The 20,533-nt window shown below is 53.5% G+C and overlaps 2 protein-coding genes across 7 annotated transcripts in view; both read right to left on the bottom strand.

The window, feature by feature from the left end:
* Positions 1–15,117, bottom strand: part of KCNIP2 (Kv channel interacting protein 2) — a 19,198-nt gene extending 4,081 nt beyond the window's left edge. The window contains exons 1-3 of one of the 4 annotated variants that reach the window (XM_008578806.1): positions 14,695–15,015; positions 992–1,087; positions 42–95 (exon numbers count right to left, since the gene is read on the bottom strand). In XM_008578806.1, the coding sequence (XP_008577028.1) occupies positions 42–95; positions 992–1,087; positions 14,695–14,767 (223 nt within the window). In that variant the 5' untranslated portion in view covers positions 14,768–15,015. Of the gene's footprint in view, positions 1–41; positions 141–991; positions 1,088–14,694 lie in introns of all 4 variants that reach the window. The other 3 variants (XM_008578809.1, XM_008578807.1, XM_008578808.1) reach the window with 3 other exon arrangements.
* Positions 15,118–16,712: 1,595 nt separating this feature from the next.
* Positions 16,713–20,533, bottom strand: part of LOC103595409 (chromosome unknown open reading frame, human C10orf76) — a 181,202-nt gene continuing 177,381 nt past the window's right edge. For all 3 annotated transcript variants that reach the window (XM_008578802.1, XM_008578805.1, XM_008578803.1), the window contains one exon: positions 16,713–18,416. In XM_008578802.1, coding sequence (XP_008577024.1) covers positions 18,324–18,416 — 93 coding nt within the window. In that variant the 3' untranslated portion in view covers positions 16,713–18,323. The remainder of the gene's footprint in view (positions 18,417–20,533) is intronic.

Below are 20,533 nucleotides of genomic sequence, written 5' to 3'. Positions count from 1 at the left end.
CCCCCCGTCCCGCCCCCGCCCCCACCAGGAGAGTGAGTCACCTGGGTCCAGCAGGCGGGGTCTGTGGGGGCGGAGGGAGGCTGGGGCGGCTAATGCTGAAGGGAGCGAACTGTCACCGAGAAAGCGGAAGACCCGGCCAACTGCAGACACATACCTCTCGCCCCCTCACACTCACAGCAAACCTGACAGACCTGCGTGTTACAATGCACACACCCCAGCCCCGAGAGCGAAGGCACACGTGACGAGCACAGACACCCGAAACGGACCCCACGCACACAAGCCTGTGGGACTCACGCCTCTCCTTTTTCCGAATCTTTCCCCATGTAACACCCATAGAATCAAACACAACGGCACGCTCTAATAACGACCAAACGGGCCTTTCAGGCTCACAAAATACAGTGTGATCCTGTGAGGTGGGCATGGCCCAGCTGAGGACACGGAGACCAAGAGACAAAGCGAGGTCACTCGACTCGAAGTCACTCAGCTGGGGACCAGGCTGGGACAGAAAACCCAAGTATCCTGGCGTCTGGAGAAAGACAGGCTTCATCCTCTACACCTGCAACCATCCTGTCGAGGCACGAGCGACATACATCTCGAGGCCCAAAACGGATCCAGTCGCAGACACTAACCCAGCCAAGCCACGCAGAGACCCTCACAGCCGCCTGACTCCGCCCCCGCCACACGGGCCACACCCACACAGGCTCGGGCTTCCGCCCTGCCACACGGGCCACGCCCAAACAGTGGGTCCTGCCCAGTTTCGCAGACCGGTGACGCCCACAGCACCCGGGCCCCGCCCCCATATGACCACGCCCACACATACCCGCTTCATCCTCGCACACTAGCTCCGCCCCTCACACCTGGGTCCACCCAGCGCCCACCCCCACCCCGCCGCTCTGGTCACGCGCACTCTCTCGCGGGCCCGCTTCCCGTCACCCTGGTCACCCCCCACACGTTCGGGCCCCGCCCCCGGAAGCACAGGAGAGGCACTTGCTTTCACTGACTGAGGGCAGGGCTTGGGGCCCGCAGCACGGCAGCAGCTTGAGGAACCGCTGCTTCAGCGCTTTTTTAGCGGGCCCTGGAGGGTGGCCTGGGAAGAGAGAAGACCCCAGGAAGTCACATTAACTCCCATTGTCCCTCCGTTCCCTGTCCCCTCCCCGCCAGTCACAAATCAATCCCTGCTGGGGGAGGAGAGTGGGAGTTGGGAGAGGAATGAGGCGGGGAAGGAATGGAGAGGGTAGCTGGAGCTGGGTTAGGGGTGCCCAGTGGGTCTCACGGTCAGGTCAAGTCCATAGAGGCGTGGCTCGGACACCTTGTATAATGGGAGGCGGCTGGCCACAGCGAGGCGGCAAGGGGGGAGGTGGCAGTGCCCTCAATGTCTCATTGTCTTTCCTGACCCAGTGCCCTTGGCTCAAGTGCCATAGCTGGCCTCTCAGGGTGGACCTCTTGGCCCAACCCAAGGACCAAGGATTGCCTGGATCCTACCTCTCTCTCACACACATGCAATGACATGTAGTGACATGTAGAATGATAAATGACAGTGATGGATGCCAGTGACAGCTTGATACCCAGTAATTCACACCTGATGGCCTAATAAACATGCTCCAAATCGCGCGCACACACACATTTTGACTTAGTACTCCTTAACACAAACATACAAGTGTAGCTAAGTAAAACATGACACACACATACAGAGACCTTATAGGCCATCTCACACACAGCGTGATCAAACCAAACAAGAACACACGATGACCCTGGGACATCATGACGTGTGTGTATTAAGAACTCTATGGGCTGGCCCGTGGCTCACTCAGGAGAGTGTGGTGCTGATAACACCAAGGCCCCGGGTTCGGATCCCATATAGGGATGGCCGGTTAGCTCACTGGGTGAGCATGGTGCTGACAACACCAAGTCAAGGGTTAAGATCCCCTTACCAGTCATTTTTTAAAAAAAACAAAAAACAAAAAAAACTCTATGACACATTGTGACCTTCTAACATTATGAAATAATGTCAAGGTTACCATGACACATACCCTCATATTGTGACCTAAATCCTCATGACACCCAGATCTCTAAGGCTGCCCTTCACCCACAGAGGCTTCATTTGTCCTGGGTACCTCCACTTCTCTTTCCTGTAACCCCTCATTCCAAGGCACCCAGAATCTTCCTGCTGAGGAGTGGGATTTCTCATCACCTAACTCATCTACCCTAAAAGTGTGGTCCTTTCCCAGTCCTTTCCAGTATGGCTTGCTCTTTGAAGGCGAAATTACAGCAAACTTTGAGGCAATAACAGATCTTGGAGATGAATATTTTGGTGTACCGTGGGGCTACCCAGGGCCCATTGATCGTGGCTCCCCTTCTCTCGCCTGATTTCTGCACATGTCCTAAAATTCCACTTGCACCCCTGGAGCAACTTCAGCATTCCTGTGTGTAGGTATGTGTCTGAGTGTCTCCCAGCTGCACCCACCTCCAGATTCCCGGGCCAGAGCTTTCTGGACACAACACACTGGCTAAAGTTAGCCTCAGTCCGTTCCTGGAGAGACCCAATTTCCTTTAGTTATAGGTTACTCCCCCACCCCAGCCCCGCCACACACCCAGCCCTCTCAAGCCAGGCTCCATCCTCAGGGCCAAGCACTGTTCCCAGGAGGTAACTGCATGATTTAACCGCCTCCTCCCCTCCAATGCATCCTCACTTCCCTTCCACCCCACCCAGGAGCTACAGAGAGGTGGGAGGGTGGCAGTAGGCCAAGGGGGATCGATGGTGGCCTGGCCCCCAGCCCAGGGCTCCATTAGCCTGGCCTTTGGTTTCCCAAAGCCGGATTGTTCCTGGGGCCTCCAATAGTGTAGTCACCAGATTGGGAGGTGGCTCTCCTGCTTCCCCCACCTCCTACCTCCCGCCAGGCCCTGCCTGCTCCCAAGCCTCTGTCTCCTCTGGGCTCCTCTGAAGGTGGGAAGAGAGAGGGGTTGCCCTCAGCCTAAAAGATGCCTGAGTTTCCCACCAAATAGTCTAGGGGGATGGCAAGTAAGAGCCCAATTGATTTCTTGACAGTAGTGTTACAACACCGTGCTCTAACCAACTGAGCTAACCGGCCAGCCCCAATTGATTTCTTCTCTGGACTGGATGAGAACAAGGTCAGCCTAGCCTCTCCAGTTTATCTGGTTCCAACTCCCTGTCCCTCTCCCCTCCTCCCAACAATAAATGCAGCAGAAGATGGAGGGTGGGCTAGGAGTTTCCTGCTCTTACTTAACCCTAGAGCAGTCAATTTATGGACCTTTCTCCTGTCCCCAGCTTCCTCTACATTTTTCCAGTTCTCCCGGGTGTCTACCTTGCAGCCCCTGTCATATTTATTTCCTGTCTTCCTGTCCCTGGTGGAACTGGGGAACAGTCATGCTATGGAGCTGTACAGTTCTTGATGTAAAGAGGAGGGGAGGCCAAAACTCTCGGCCAAAACTTCTAGGCAGAAGTGCTCCCTGCTCCACCTCCAATGTCACTCCTTCTACTGACTTTGGAATGGGGTGGGGAATTGATTACCCACCCCCAGTGTCTAGGCCCCAGAGACCATTCTGCTCTTGGATCCTGAGAGGAGTTTGGAGAGGCAAGGGGGCTTGGGAAGCAGTGTCCCTGATTTGATCCACTCATCACCCCCCAGCCTTGCCCCCTGCCTGCTCCTGAGCCTCTGTCTCCTCTGAAGGTGGGAAGAGAAAGGGATCCCCAATTCCCTCCTCCCCTCCCACAGATCTTTATAGATGTAGTATTCACAATGTTCCCACTCCTGTCTCTCCGGAACCCACTCCCATCCCAAGCCTTGGGTATGGAGCTGGTCTATCCTCAGGGAACTCTGGGAACAGCCACGCATAAAACCCCATACCCAATGAGGCTCAGCCACACACAGTCCTGCTCAGGCATGGTCACATCCACCATCTCACAAAGCCACACACCCTGTCACTCTCACACATGCAATCACATCACTGTCACATACACAGGCTCACACAGTTACATGCTTTGTCCTGTCTCACATGCATGAACGCACAGTCGCACCCCGTATGTCTCACACACACACCCTGTAACCTGCACCTGCATGGATGGAGGTTTGGAGAGTCACACACATCTTCAGAGCTTTGGTGGGCCCCTAGCTTCAAATGGGACTCCCCAGATATCTGGTGTTTTCTCAGGATCCCTGGAACCTCCTCCTCCTCCACTCTAGACACCCTGCCTGTCTCCAGACCCTTCCTGGCATCCCTCAGATTCTCCTCACCTCCTCATCTCCACACCCCAGTCCTCCCATGCTGTACCCTTACCACCTCCCTGGACACCCTGTCCCCAATTCCCTCCTCCCCTCCCCCAGATCTACTCCTCGAGTCCCCCTCTTTATCTCTCCCAGGTGTCGTGTCCCCCAAGCACCCCTCCTTCTCTCCCCAGATGGCTATCCCATCACTCACCTGCTCACCCCTGTCCCCAGTCAAGAAGATGGAGTAAACCCCCCCCCCATGCTGAGGGCTGCTCCAGCCAGCTGCTCGGACATGCCCAGACACCTGGGTTACCTTCCAAGGAGACAGGCTCAAAGAGGCCAAACTGCTCCAGGACCTTGACAAATAGAGCGAGGACCACAAGGACAGCAACCATCTCCAGCCCTTCCAGGTTCATGGTGGGCCTGGGGCATGGCCCCCACCCAGCGGAGGCTCAGATGGCCTGCCGCCGCCTCACACCGCCTCCCCCTCGGCTCCCCAGGCCGAGCGGGACCGCCTGCAGCCTTCCTCCCCTTCTTCGTCCCTGGATCTCCTCCCTCTCCCCCTTCACCCCGCCTCTGTCCCACAAGCCTCCCAGCCACAGACCTCTCAGCCACACAGCCGCCGCCTCTTCCTCTTCATAGGGCCTCCTCAGCCTTTGGACTGGCACCTCCTTGGGGACTTTTGGCATGAAGGATATGGGCCAGGCCAGGATAGGTTATGGGCCAAAGGAGGGAGGCTGTGACCTGCCTCTGTCCCTGAGGAGAGCTTTCCCCAGACACCCTGTGGCTACTCTGTGCCAAAGGGAGGGGGCAGAGGGAGGAGCAGTGCCTAGGGAGGAGGCAGGGACGGGCAGGATGTATGGGTGTGAGGAACGATCCGCACGTGTATGAGGAATACATGTATGGGTCACAGTATGTAATGGGTGTCTGAGTGTTTCCCTGTGTGTCCACTCCTGTGTTTGTCAGTATGGCAGTACGTATGTCTCCTCTTACATGTGTCCCTGTGTGTGTTTACATGTGATTATGCACCTGTCACGAAAGTGTGTGTTTTGTGTATGGTTATGCATTTCAGTATATGGGTATGCGACCTGGGGGTCTATGGCAGGCATGTATGAGAGTGTGTCAGAGTATTTTAGAGTGTGTGTGTGTGGTGAGGTGTCTTTGTTTTAATAGTGTTGTGGGATGTGGGTCTGAAGTTTGGTAGGCATGGATGTGTCATATAATTTGGAGTATGGGTCTACGGTTTGTAATTGTATCGGCATGGAATTGCAGGTGAAAATAAGAGCAGGGGGAAGGCAGTGACCTTTTCCATCAGGAGGACACCACCAACATTGATCTGGTTGCCGTGGAGACTGTGAGGTGCGAAGCACTCTCTTCCCACAGGCCATGGACAGTGAAACTGAGGCCCAAGGGAGAGAGGATTGCATCCAATAGCTTGGGCAGGAAAAAGGCCGCTTAGCCCCATCATGGCGCTCTGGGGAGGAGACTTATTGCAGGTGCGAAGCACTCTCTTCCCACAGGCCATGGACAGTGAAACTGAGGCCCAAGGGAGAGAGCATTGCATCCAATAGCTTGGGCAGGAAAAAGGCCGCTTAGCCCCATCATGGCGCTCTGGGGAGGAGACTTATTGTGACTGCATTCGAGACCAAGAGACCCAAGCTCCTTGGGAGAGGAGGGGGACTGTGCTCTTCCCCTCCTCTGGCTAGGACCTTATCCAGGAGATGCCAAAGCCTTGCCTGTTCCTGGGGAACTGTTATTGAGCTGATGGAGAATCCCAGGGTAGAAGAGAAATCTGAACCCTCTCTGGGAGCCCCCCCTCCATCGAACTTTCCTTGTCCCTCCCTCCTCTTCCCTGCTCCTTCCTGATGGTGGTGTGTGTATGTGGAGCGGGGTGGAGAGAGGCTTGCAGAGCCAGCGAGCCACAAGACAGGGGCCTCTGAGTTAATAACACTTACCATTGCTACCAGTTCTGGCTAAAGGTGACTGAGCACTCACTATGTACTAGATAATGTGCTAATGTGCTTACAGACATTACCACATTGAATTTTCACAATAAACCTATAAAGGAAGTACTATTATCCCCATATTAGGGGGGGTAAAACTAAGTCAAAGGAGGGTTAAGGAAGATCAGAGCCTCAATGTTAACCCAGTCTTACTCTAAGCCTGCACTCTAAGCCACTACACTGGCTCCCTTCTTAGCAAGCTTGCCCACCCAGGAGGCTCAGTTTAAGGGGATTGACTCCAGAGGGAGCCCTCCCTTTTGTCCAGCTCTGAGATGAATGTGTCTCAGCCTGAATTGTGGGGTGGGGGTCAGTCCCTACCGCTCCAGTTGGTTTGCTGCTATGCAGTTCTACATAGCCACCATTGGGGGTCAGGCGTCCACCCCACGCCATACCTTACCCCTTTCCTTCTCTGGCGGGAAAGTGTGGAAAGAAGGGAATGCCTCGTGTAGGCTTGGCCCTCTGCTTGCCCCCAATCTACCCCCGGAAAGACCAATTTACAGATGAAATCAGCAAATGTCTCCCTATGACTGTCCAAAGTCCACCCGTGGCATTTAATACCTTCCCCATTACCATCATTAGCAGATCCCTTTGTTACAGCTAGTTTGGCCTCCTCACTGTCCCCCAAATGAGCCAAACTCAGTACTATCTCTGTGCCTTTGCTCCTGCTATCCCCTCTGCCAGGGATGCCCTCCTTTCTGCTTTCCTTCTATCCTACAGTTCTTACCTGTCCTGTAGAGGCAGCTTAAATTCCTTCCCTGATATCTTCCAGCCCTCAGCAGTCTACCAGTCACCTGAATTCCTTCCAAATTCCTTGTTGAGCCCTCAAAATTCAGCACCAAATTCTATAATGTTATTAGTGGGAACAGTAAAAGGAGGTGGTGCAGCATGGTAGGTAATATCGTGGGCTGAGGTGCCAGACTCCCTGGGTTCAAAGCCCAGCTTTGCAACTTACAATTAACTGGGCAGGAAATTGTAAGTTGTGGCTCAGTTTCCCATCTCATATGGTTGCTGGAGTAAATGAATTAATATATAGAAAGCTGTTAGAATAATGCCTGGCACAGAATAAGTGCTGAATAAGTGTTTGCTACCATTATTAATGACATAACACTCCCCCCTCCACCTTACATTTTTATAGTTCTTAAGAGTTCAAAGAACTTCCACAAATGTTATTATCTTGATAGCTTCTCATGACAACCCATGAGGTAAGCAGTGAATAGCATTGTGCCCATTTCACTGATGAGGTAAACGAGGCCCGGAGAGATGAAGGAACTTGCTCAGGGTAACCCAGCTACGAGGGAATGAGGCAAAGATTTGAACCCAGATCTCTCTGGATCAGTCCCGTTTTCTCAATTAGATTCCAAACTCCTGGAAGGCAAAGATGTTAAAATATTGGATCTAAACCAACTGAGCACCAGGCTCTGAGCTAATGCCTATGGAAAAGCGTGAACCAAACATGGTTCTGGCTCTCACTGAGTAGCAAGAGACAGCCCCCACTGAGAACTATAAGGCATCTATTCATTTAAAAAATATCTGTTGCGGGCCGGCCCAGTGGCGCACTGGATAAGTGCGCCGCTTGGGAAGCGCGGCGGCGCTCCCGTCCAAGGGTTCGGATCCCACATACAGACCGGTTCCCGCTCACTGGCTGAGCGAGGCGCGGGGGCAACGCCGAGGGTTGCAATCCCGTTGCCGGTCCCCGGTCCGGTATGGGGGCAACACTGAGGGTTGCGATCCGTTGCCGGACACGGAAAAAAAAAAAAAAAAAAATCTGTTGCATGGGCTGGCCTGGTGGTGCACTGCTACAGTACGCCGCTTGGGAGCGCGGCGGCGCTCCCGCCGAGGGTTCGGATCCCACATACAGACCGGTTCCCGCTCACTGGCTGAGCGAGGCGCGGGGGCAACGCCGAGGGTTGCAATCCCGTTGCCGGTCCCCGGTCCGGTATGGGGGCAACACTGAGGGTTGCGATCCGTTGCCGGACACGGAAAAAAAAAAAAAAAAAAATCTGTTGCATGGGCTGGCCTGGTGGTGCACTGCTACAGTACGCCGCTTGGGAGCGCGGCGGCGCTCCCGCCGAGGGTTCGGATCCCACATACAGACCGGTTCCCGCTCACTGGCTGAGCGAGGCGCGGGGGCAACGCCGAGGGTTGCAATCCCGTTGCCGGTCCCCGGTCCGGTATGGGGGCAACACTGAGGGTTGCGATCCGTTGCCGGACACGGAAAAAAAAAAAAAAAAAAATCTGTTGCATGGGCTGGCCTGGTGGTGCACTGCTACAGTACGCCGCTTGGGAGCGCGGCGGCGCTCCCGCCGAGGGTTCGGATCCCACATACAGACCGGTTCCCGCTCACTGGCTGAGCGAGGCGCGGGGGCAACGCCGAGGGTTGCAATCCCGTTGCCGGTCCCCGGTCCGGTATGGGGGCAACACTGAGGGTTGCGATCCGTTGCCGGACACGGAAAAAAAAAAAAAAAAAAATCTGTTGCATGCCTACTATGTGATAGGAACTGTTATTCTGGGCTGGCCATGAAATGAACTACAGTAAAAGCTTTGTAACTGGGGGACCAGTGAAAACTTAGAGAGGGTACCTTTTAAGCTGGCTCTTAAAGGATAGCTCAAATGTCAACAGTCCACTTTAACAAAGGGATCAATGTTTACTGAGCACATTTTGTGTCTTGGACACTTTACGTATACTATCTCACTTAGTCCTCACAATAAACCTGAGAGGTAGGATCTATTATTCCTCTCTTTACACTGACATAAAGGGAGTAGTAGTACACTTGTTTTGCAGATGAAGGAATTGGGCTCATACAGTGATTTTCCCAACATAACAGCTGACATGCTGATAGAGAATGACTTTAAGCAGAGCCAATGATCCACCAGCTCCATCAGGCTGTCTCTTTGATGTGTGCGGGGTGTCAAGGAGTCCTGGGTAACTATCGCTTAGTTTATGTTGAGTGAGTTATGGGTGATAAAATTAAAAAGGTGTAGATTCCATGAAGCCTTGAATGCCAAGTCAGATTATTTGGATTGAAAGAGGCACCATAGCAGCACCTCCCTGCTTTTTGCTGCCAATTCACAAATGGACAAATTGACAAACTTGCAGGCAGTTGCCCTGTCCCTGGACCCTCCTTTTCCTCTCTTACTCCCACCCTCAACTCTCAGAGACCATGACCCAGCCTCACAGGGACTCATGGTCCTAAATCAACCAGCCCCTCTAGTGTGAGAGTGTCAGAGCTGAAAGAACAAGTTCCTTTTCAGGCTTTCCGTTCTCCCCACTCAAGAGACTTCTTAAGTCTTAGGGCTTTATGAGAGACTTGCCCAGATCTGTGCACCTATGCATCTCTGTGCCACTGGACTTAGCTCTTAACTCAAAGGAGTGAAATCTTAATGGAAGCACTTTAGGCAGAATGAGAACTCAAGGGAAAACTATCTCGAGGCATTAGGTGGGCCCTCCCCAGATCCGTCAAATCTCACCACAGAGATACTCCTATCATTTAGTCATTTACCTGGAGTAATACTGCCTTGTGGGGGAACCCACTCTATGCTGTCCCCCCTTCCACAGTCTGCCCTTGCTCCCCCACTGTTACCCAGCTAGTGAAGACCCCAAAGCCCTTCTCTCAGTCCCCCAGACCCACGCCATCCCCAGCTAGGCCAAAACACACTGCAGCCCCCAGCTGCATCAAGTGATTAATGATCTCCCTAGACATTGGGGCTATTTTGGGGCCTGGAAGTCATGCCTGCAATGATTGAGAGCTGGCCCCGCCTGGTTCCAGCCATCTGTCACTGGAGACAGGCTCAAGCAGGGGGCTTGGGAGACGCATGCTCCCCAAGAAACTTCCAAGCACGGTTCTGGCTCAGCTCCATCTCCCCTCCTTCTGGGGGGCACATGACAAGGAGCAGCCACATGCCCTGCCTATATTGCAGGGGCTCAAGTGGATACCCAGGGACACAGCCAGAGAACTACAGATCCCAGAATGCCACAGGGCTAGGTTGTTTTGGTCTCCTTGAGGCCAGGTAGGGAGGGGATATAGGTTCTGTGGGCCCTGCCCAGGCAGCCCTAAGGAAACCCAAGTCGAAGTGTGCACAGATCTCAGCAGTGCCATGATTCCCACAATCCACATGCTGTAAATTCCACAAATCTCACACCAAGATACAACTTCCTGAGGCTATACAACTAACTTAGTGACTAAGGAACCCCCAACCCAACCCTAAAACATAGAACTCCAGGTACATTCAGTCTCAGTGTCACAGAATCCCAGCGACATGCAACCCCAGCATGCACAGCCCCAGTGATCACAGCCCCAGTGATGCACATCCCATTCATACAGACTCCCAGAGCTAGACAAAACAGTGACATACAATCCCTATGACACACAAGGCTATCCATTCCATCACACAAGAACTCATTAGGTGAGTTTATGTTGGTCCAATTCCATCTCAGGGCTTTTTCCTTCTGGACCCTGATCCATCATCGAAGACCCCCTTAACCTAAGCAATACAGTAAACGGCTGAGCCTTTTCGTTGCTCTGCTGCAAGCTTCTTTTCATCCCTGTGTGGAGTCCTGCCCCTTACTTGAGGCCCCCTCCTTTGCCTGCAGTGAGAAGCCCTGCCCCTCCACCATTGTGAGGGACCGTGATGCCCCCTCTCCCTTCCTCTTTGAAGAGCTCTATCTCTCCCTTCTCCTCTGTAAGGGACCTTATCCCTTGCTCCACTTCTGTCGAGGATCTTGCCCTTTAAACCCCTTTCTTTTAAGGATCCCTCATCTTACATCTTTGTGAGGGGGCCTTCCCCTCCCCACCTCCGTAAGGCTTCTATCCCACTTCGCTCACTTCTTTGAGGGGTCCTGCTCCTCCCTTCCCTTCCTCATACCTGGCGACAGCGACCCAGTCACCAGCTGGTAGAGAGATCGCGCCGCCTGCCCCAACGGGCTCCGGCATCTGCGGGGGCATCGGTTCATGGTTCGGCCAAGAGCTGTGTGGCCAAGCTCCGCCCCCAACACCCGGAGCGGTTGGGTCTCCGCCCCCACCCGAGTGGGCCGGACCGGCAGGCGGAGGAGCGCAGGCCGGGGAGCCTGCCCACTTCTCCGGGCCGCACGAGGGGAACTCACTTTGGCCCCGTCACCTGAAGGTCCTGCCCCCAAAGTTCCCAAACTGGGGCGGGGCGGGGGGGAGGGGCAGCGCGGACTCTCCCCACAGCCTGCTCTGGGAACGTTTTCTGGATTTCTGGCGGGGAAGCCGGGCACAAACGGGTTTTGAAAAAGAGCTGGATGAGGAATGAAGCTTATCTTTTCCTGCCCCTCTTCAGTCCTTCCTTCTCCGACTGTCGCTCCCCTCCCCGTCCCATATTTTGGCACAGAGATGCAAAGGGGTAAGAGGACACAGTTGTCATGGCAACTCCTCACACTTCCGTACTTCCTGGGCCAATGGGAGAAAGAGCCGGACGGAGGAGGAAGAGGCCAGTGTACTGAGGGGGCAAAGAAGAGGCGTCAGGGATGTGCCCCCACTGGTACCTGTCTCCAAATCCCTTTCTCCCATAACTGTTTCTGTTTGTGTCTGTCTGTCTTGGTGCAGCAAGTTCACAGACTCTACCATCATACGCTACCAGCCAAATGCATCAAGTAGAACTCTCCCTCCCACCTTTCCCGGACTCATCCCTATCGGGTTAGACCCAAAGTAAACCCTTCCAGGACCCTCTGAGCCTTCAAACTCCTGGGAATGCATGCAGGAGAGATGTAGTCCCGCTCCCCAGATAGGTACCCTGCATTTGTGGTTGAAAATCCTACATTAAGAGGCTAGAGTCACCTCCATACTCTATCAAAATCTTGCCCCCTTGGCGATAGTCCCCATTCACAATCAGCCCGCACGCAAGGCTCCTCTGAGCCACACGGGGGCGCCCCAGTCCTGAGAACGACACTTACGGGCAGAGGGACAGGACTCCGGAGATCCCAGTTCCAGGGATAGGAGCTCAGATCTGGCTAGCGAAGTTTCAACTCTCTCCCCAACTTCTGCCCTTTCTCTGCTTCCGCTCGGACAGGGCCGCCGCTAATCGCGGCCTTTTCCCACCGCGCCGCACTGCCAAGTGGCCCCGCCGGGCTGGGAAGACCCGAGGGGTTAGACGAAGGGTGGCGTGGGACTCGGAGCTTGTTTGTTTTAGTAAAAAAAAAGTCTCTCGCAGCTGTTTCGAGCTTGGGGTGGGAATGGGGAAGAAAAGCGATCGGAGGGACCCAAGATGCCTTGAGTTATAACTTAGGACCGCCTCCTCGTGAGCCTGATGGGCTGGGAGGACGGGAGCTGGAGACTACTCCGATATCCGATGCCAGGAATCCAGCCTGCACGGGGGAGGCCCGGAGAAAGTTTCAGCACCGAGGACAACGACGCTCTTCCAGGCTTCAGCTCAGGCGTCTCAGGAGTCAGCGCCGTGATCGCCGGGGTGGCAGTCTCCATTAACACTGACGTCCCAACACCATTTTGCCTCTCGCTATAAATTAAGTCCTCCTTTGAGAGGAGAGCCCTAGTAGTCCTATCTCTACATTCCAAGTCATGTGTGGCCCTGTCTACAGAGAGGATGCTAATGATCTGGACCACAATTCTTGATGCTTGTCAACATTTGACCTTTCTATTTCCCTTGGGAGGCTGGGAAGCAGGCAGGCAGGCAGAAAGTAGTATTCCCCTTTTTACAGACAAGAAATGTGAGGCCGAGAGAGCAAAAGTCACAGAGGTGGTACACTTCCATTCCTGACTGACCTGAAGAGGTGTACCTTCAAATACTACTGCTTCCCCACCTCTAGTCAATCTCTGATTCAAATTTCAAGTGGGGAGAGGATGAAGCAAACACTGCCTAATGTGGTGCTAATGAGGGCCCCTGGGCCCTTCTACTGCTCTCAAAGATCCTAAACTGGTGGTGGAATTCATAGCAGAGCTGGACAGCTGGACCTTTGGATCCCCTCCAAGTCTGAAGCACATCTGGACCTGGAAGGCACTCCCTTCTGGGGGTCTTGGCATTGCAATTAGCGCTCCCCAGTGAGCGCGGGGAGACACTTCTCAAGGCACCCCATCTTAGTTGTCTCCCCCATCCCCACACCCCTTACATAGGACAAGGATCATGGCCTCCCCCCACCTCTCCAGCTTTGTTTTAGCCTCAGGGGAAACAGTCTCCCTCCTCCCACTCTCTGTTGGAGTTTTTGAGGAGGCTGCACGAGACACAAACACACACAATATGGAAATGTACACAAAGTGACACAGTCACCTACATAAACACATGGGTCTGCCTACCAAACCCAGGAATATGCACATGCACAGATGTACTGGTCCCACATACCTCCCCAGTGTGGAAAAGGTAGGATGCTTGGGCAACAAAGTGGCTTGGAGGGGCACAAGGGGAGGCCACATGGCCTAGAGCTTCTATCTCTGGCTCTGGAGGGGAGGCAAGAGGATGTGTTTTCCTCGGGTTTGGGTGAAATTCTGAGAGGGTTGTTTGGGGGTGAAGGGGCTTTTATACGAATGATCTGAGTAATTTGGTGGGAGTAGGAGGGCTGACCCAGCACTAACCAAAGCCTCCCTATAGGGGCCAGGTGCTGGAACCAGAGGATGCTCCTGGGAGCCAGGCTAGGCAACTGGACACTAGAGTCCCTCCTTGGGTCCATCTGGGCTATTTGTGGAAAACTTGGGGATGCAGTGGGGTGCACTAAAGGCCCCTGTCTGCACCAAGAAGCCAGAGAGGCAGCAAGGATAGGACATGTCATGGACACTCAAAGAACTCCACTGCAGACATCACCACATGAAAGTACACAATCAGCATCAAACACTAATATAACCCACGTAGCTTCACAATCACAAAACACAACTCACTTTAACAAATGCTTGCACCAGGAGGTTCATGGTCACAGTCTTATAAAGAGACATACCACCAAAAAGTATAGCTCTGATACATTCTGGTAGTCACATGTCACTTCATACACAATCACACACTCAAAGCACATAGTTGCACATACAACAGAGACACACGGTCAAAACAACTTCATCAGTACAACCAGGGTCCTACACAACCTCATTCAAACGTCTAACAAGATCATACAATTGTGCTGACACATGCTATCACACTCACCCTGGTTGTCACTAAGCCCAGGGCACATGGCAACCAGCTGTGGGAGGCACACACACACAAGTACACGCACAGACACACACAAGAATGACAGGCGCTCACGCACGTAACACCTCCCACTCCAGACCTCCCAGCCCTGTGTCACACACGCCCACACCTGCTGCCTCTCCACACCTGCCCTGCCTGCTCCTTCCCCCAACCCCCGCAGGACCTAATGCTTTGAAACCGTGTCCTGCTGCCCAAACCAGCCTGGATGGCGCCTAGGAATGGGGCGGAGTGTGGGTAGGGGCTGGCCGGGGTCAGAGAGGCGGAAGGGTCTTGGGGGCATGGACTCCACTCTCCCTCTCGCTACCCCCACGCCAACGACTCACCTGTGAGCTGGTCGTAGGAGCCGTCCAGGTCTCGGGAATCGGACAAACTCTCCTTTCGGCCCTGGCCCCGCATGGCCCCCGGCGCCCCCCTCCCGCCTGGGTCGTGGGAGGGGGCGCCGGGTGGCCGGGATAGAGCCCTCACACGGCGCCCCCTGGCGGCGTAGCGCGCTGCCGGGGCTAGGGGCCGGGGAGTCGGGGCTGAGTCTGGGGACGGGGCCCGGGGTGTAGGGCCCACCCGGGGGTCCTGGGGCAGGAGCGAGAGGCCCGGGCAGCAGGTGAAAGCAGAGCCGGAGGCAGAGCGGAGCTGAGCTCGGGGCTGGAGCCGAGCCGCCTCTCTCCTCCCGCCCCCTCCCCGCGCTGTCACTGCCACCACCCCCTTCGGCGCTGCAGGGATTGGCTCCCCCACTCCCCCCGCCCCCCCCCACCTTTTGACGCTTCGGGGAGGCACCCGGTGAAAGGGCGAACTGGAAAGTGCGGGGAGGAAGACTAGCTCTCCAGCAACACTAGCTCCTAAACCTGAAGCCACGGGTTCTGGGAGCGGGAGAGAGATCGGGCCAGAAAAGCCCCTCTGTGAGGAAACCCCGCCCCCAAGTCTCAGGCACCCCTCCCCCACCGACAGCACTGTTCTGGCCGAGTCAGAGCCTGGGGTATGTCTCTAAGACCCCTGTTCCGTCTGTCTCCACATTAACCCCTATTTTCTCTGTTGTTCCTCCTCTCGTGTAGTCCCAGCCAGTTCCGACCCTACTTGAAGCCGGTTGGGGATGCAGAGGAAAAGTCAATCCAGCCTCTAATATAGGCTACCCACCGGCCAATGGGCTGTTTTCTTTCAAATTCCAGAAAGGCCCCAAATCTGACCCACTCCAGGACCCTGCCTCTGGGCCTCATTAACTTTCAGGGTGTCTTCCCTGATCTAATGACTCCCATTGGCAGGTGGGAAGATAAGGAAAATAAAGGGTGAACCAAGTCAGTTTCTCAAGACTTCTTTGCTCTTTTGTTCCTTTCTTTCAATTTTTCTGCACTTCTGTTTTGTCACCTGCCCTGTCCTAGATTCCTTGTTTTTCAGCAGATTCAGGAAGTAACTGAAGGATTTGGGGATCTAGGTGAGGATATAGTGGGAAAGAAATGCCCTTGTTATAAGGGTCCCTTCCCTTAAGATTAGTTCCTTTTCCGTAGGCTGGGCTCCACCTTCCAATAATGGCTACTGAATGACTGAGACCTGTGATCTGACCTCCAGCATGCTTCCTTGGCTCCTGGTCTGAGAGCCTCCAACATGCCATGAAAATGGGGGCTAGGAGGGTAAGGTGTCCAGTGGGTCTGGAGAGGTGACCTGCTGAGACCAAAAACTTTGGCTAAAGTGACCCCATTACATTTAATCTCTTCAGTTTCCCATGACTTGATTCAGTCAACCCAGCAAGAACTGTGGCAGGAGTTCCAGCTTAAGAAGCGGACAAGCAGCTAAAGGGAGGATTGTCTTTGGGAGCAATGCCCTGCTCCTGGCTCTCCCCTGGGTCTGGAGGAGTCTCCATAGACCTGGCATAGAGATTGGCCAGGGACAGAGCATGAGCTCTTTTTAAGGCTGATTTCTAGGAGAGGATGGGCACTCTAGTTTGGAGTTCTTGGAATAGGTATATGTGAAGAAATGGCCAAGAGATGGGCCTTCACAACGGAAGGCAAGGAGTCCTCTGCTTAGTGCCCCATGCCCGACACCTGCCCTTGTTCACTTTATAGGAACAGCTGGCAGGAATCCAGAAGTAGCCCAATGGGCTGGCTGGCCTCTTAAACACCACTAAGTTTGGAGATAAGGGAGTTCCCTTCTTCCTCCTTCCATCCAGAGGGCAAAGGAGGCCACAATTCTCTGAACCCAACTGGCCTTTACTAGGAGAGTCTATAAGGACAGGCAAGGGTTCGGTTCTCTAGCCAGAAGGGACCAGCACCTGGGAGATTACCTTAACTCCGTCTTTCAGAAATGAGTCTACACAACAGAGATTAAGGGAAAAAAAGACACTAAAAAGACTGTCTCACACAAATTGATTTTTAATAACTTCAACTTGCCACCAGCTCCACATCCAGCTACTCTGGGGTTTATCACTGTGGAAAACACTAAATGCCCCAGGCTGAGCTGTCCATATCTAGTGATCAGAGATGGCCCAGCCCATGATCTCTTAAGAACCTACATGCATACATGGCAGCCTGTTGGTGGATTCTCTGGAACTAGTGCACGTCTGGTCAGTGTTGAACTCATTCCAGGGAGGGCAAGTATCCCAAAGAGATTTGAAGCTAAATGGATAGCAGCTAAGGAGGTCCCGGACCTGCTTTCACTGCTGGATTCCTGCACTTACTCCCAGATTCTTCTTCTGCTGCTTGCTCCCTGCCATCCTGAGGGCTTTAGAAAGTGCTTTAGAAAGGGAGAATCTGGGAGCAGCAGCTATTTCAGAGACAGCTATGGGGTAGGGAAAGCCTACAGTGGTCCTGTGGAAGCTATCCAAAGTAGGAACCACAAGCCAGCTTCCCAAAGGTCAGGAGATTTGCCTGCGGTCCCAGCCAGGATATGGGTAGACAGAATGGAGGCCTTGTGCATAATGCTCACTTGACCTCTTTCAGATGGAGGGCACCCTGCCCCCAGCAGGTTCTCTCCCTCCTCGTACCACACCACAGCAGGAACAGATTCCTCCCCAGAGGAAATTCTCAGGCAGGCTAGATGTAAACAACAGCAGGGTGAGGGGGTGGAACACGTGGAGGGGAGCTCAGCAGAGGCAGGAGAGGCTCCCAGAGAAGGGGGTGGCTAGGGAGGTAGGGAAGTTGCTGGAAAGGGAACCAGCAAAGTAGGCACCTTGAGGGCTCCAGAAAACCTGTCAATGTTTATTTCACACACACCCTAAAGACAGTTTAAACCAGATTAAAAATGAAAAGCTGAAGCTGTGACCCTATTGTGCTGATGAGTCAATGGGTAGAAGGCAGGGGGAAAAGCTGTCAGGTACTCCTGCTGCCAAAACTACAATCCAAAAAGTGGTGGCTAGACAGCAGAGCACTGGGCAGGCTCTAATCTCTAGTTTCCCAGAGGAGTCAACTCTGGATTTAGAAAAAAGGTACTCCATTCCTACCCTGCCCTAAGCCTAAGCTAAGGGTCCTAATGTCTAGACAGAGTGCCAGTGGTGGCAGGGGACACAGATTTCAACCCCAGCTCAGCCCCAGGCTCAAAGGAAGCAGAATGTGGATCCAACTATGTCTGAGAGTTGATCTGTTTTCAGAAGCCAAGGAAAGCTATTGACTTTCAGGGTGTTGGCAGCTTCCTGAGGCCTGCCCCACCAGCTCCTAAAAATTAGTCAGTAGCTACAACCTGTAATCTCAATTGGAAATGTGAGCAGGTGTCCAGGAGCCCACCCTGGAAGTCCCCACATTCTTGGAGGCCTCTCCGTGTGCCCACCCATTCTTCCCCAAATAAGATTATCCCTGGCTTGCCCCTCTTGGCACCTGCTGTCCAAGCTCCACTAAAGTGTGGCCTTCACCAAGAGAACTCAGTATTTGTGTTTCTCTCCAACCTTGGGGGCAGCCCTTCTCCCCTCGCTTCCCCTCCAGCCCAGGAGCCTCATGAGTAAGGGCAGTCAGTGGCTGCTCAGGTAGGTGTGGCTTCAGGAGATAGTGGAGAACTCCTTCAGCAGGACTTCCTGGCTGAGTGTGTGGAAGGCCAGGTTTCTCCGGACGTTGGTGCTAATGGATCGAACCTGGGAAAGGTGAGGGAAGGGGGAGGACACAAGCAGAGAACAGAGAGAAAACAAGAGAAAGTTACAAACAGTAGAGGGCAGTGTCTGAGGCACAGGGCCAAGATGCAGTGCTAGAAGTTTCTCTCTTAGGAAGTGAACCTTTAACAGCTATTATCCCTGTGGACAAATGTGCAAACAGTTCCATGACAGCAGGAGGAAAAGAAGGGCTGAGAGGCAGAAACTCTAGTGGGTGCAAGAAGAGCTTCTGAGCCCCTTGGAAGCTAGAAGCAGGCACAGACAAGGAATGAGGGCTGAGGTACCGCCTCTGCCCTTCCTCAGCTATGCCGGAGAGGGACTGGTCTGGTCAGTGGTCTGATGAAGGAGGAGAAACTGAGGCCAGAGGACTCATGCTCTAGGACCACCTCTCTTTATGTGTGTCTCTATAATCTCCTCACTTTTCCTTTGGATTTATCTACTTTTTCAGGTTGGAAGGAGCATTTAGAGATGCAACCCTTGTCTGGCATAGATGGCAGGGGCACGATCCAAGAGCAGGATCAAGTCATACTTGGCAGCAGGACCTAGGTTTCTTAACTCCTAGTCCAGCACTCCTTCCATATCAAAGATGTCTGCCCACTTGAGAGGAAAGTCTGGGTTGTATCCTTGCTGTGTACGGCTCATTTCACACACTTTTTACCCACTGACAGAGAACCTTGCAGAAGGTGGTACCTGTGCCAGCAGGGGAAAGACCTGTGGAGAAGGGGTCAGAGGGCCAAACTCCCTACTCTGAGAGGGCTCCAAGAAGAATCTAGCAGACTCTGCAAGGAGATTGGTCCATGGGAAATAGGTATGTAGGTTGTAGGAGAGACAAAAGGGGGAGGGAGGAGAAAAAGAACATGTGTCTGTCCTGTGCTCCAAAGTCCAGGGAGCTTTCCTTCTATTTCCACTTTGTTATAGGAAACTTAATGAAGAAACTTCCTGAAGACAGGAAGCAGAGGAGAGAGCAGCATGGCAAAGAGCAGGCAACCCAAGCTCATTAGCTGCAGACCAGACCAGACCCCCCTTGCTCCTGTCCAGAGGAACGAATGGGTAGAACTGAGTAAGGCAAGGGCTAGCACCAAAGAGCTGGAGATGTAGCTCCTCTCTCTCCTTTACAACCCTCTTCATCTCCCAGTAAACTTACTCTCTTTGTGAACTGTTGGCTCCCTATAACTCCCCCAAATCAGCTTAAAGGCTCACCACTACCCCATAAAAATACTCTACTCTGCTGTCTCCTTATGGCTCCCCCGTTCCCAACTAACTCACCCAGAGCATGAGTTCCTCATTCTGAAGAAGTCCAAAATCCTGAGGAAGATCATGTTAGAGAATTGGGCTGTGTTTAGCACAAGACAGACGATGTAAAACCCAGTGCCTTCACCACAGACTTGGCATGGTGGAGGTAAAAGCCAGGCTCAAGTTCTGATCCAGCAGAAGGACGTCTGAGGACATGAATAGTGAATAGTAGATACAGAGGCCTGTGTGTTCTGGTCTCAGTCCCCAGCCAGGATGTTTGTGTAAACAAGACAGGCAGGGTGGCAGAAGTACAGGAAGGCTGAACTTTTCCTTAGAGCAGCTCTGAGCACAGGGCAGGAAAGGGGCAATCAATAGGGAGAAGCCAGTTCTGTGGAGATGCTGACTGGGAAGTGGAGTAGAAGGCAGAGCAAATGCTCACTGGCTCCTGGTGGCCAAAGGTGGGGACTGTAGGAAGCTGAGTGACTGGAAAGTGGGAGCAGGAGTAGACAGTGAAGACTGGAGAACTAGATTGGGAGGGTACTTAGACCAGGAGTCAGTTAAGAATCTGGGAAGAAGTGAGCCCAAAAGGAGAAGAATCAATTACTCTTATTAGTTGCTCTGAGAACAGGATCAGGAGTTATGAACCAGAGCTGACACTGGGAACACACATCAACCCTGATACCCTGCTGGAGCTGTGCAAGGGTTATCTCCATGGCTGCAGAGGAGAGGTGGGCGATGCTGCTTCGAGAAAGGCTTCTTCTCTCACTGCCTGGTCCTGGACTACTTTGGAAGAGCCATAACACACACAATCCCAGTAGACCCCTTGAGTCTTGTTTTATCAGACTTTGGCAAATCGCGGTTGTTTCCTA

The sequence above is a fragment of the Galeopterus variegatus genome, unplaced genomic scaffold, assembly GCF_000696425.1.
Source record: "Galeopterus variegatus unplaced genomic scaffold, G_variegatus-3.0.2 Scaffold1761, whole genome shotgun sequence".
Lineage (NCBI taxonomy): Eukaryota > Metazoa > Chordata > Mammalia > Dermoptera > Cynocephalidae > Galeopterus > Galeopterus variegatus.
The sequence above is the reverse complement of the archived record's forward strand: the minus strand, read 5'-3'. Positions and strand labels throughout refer to the sequence as shown.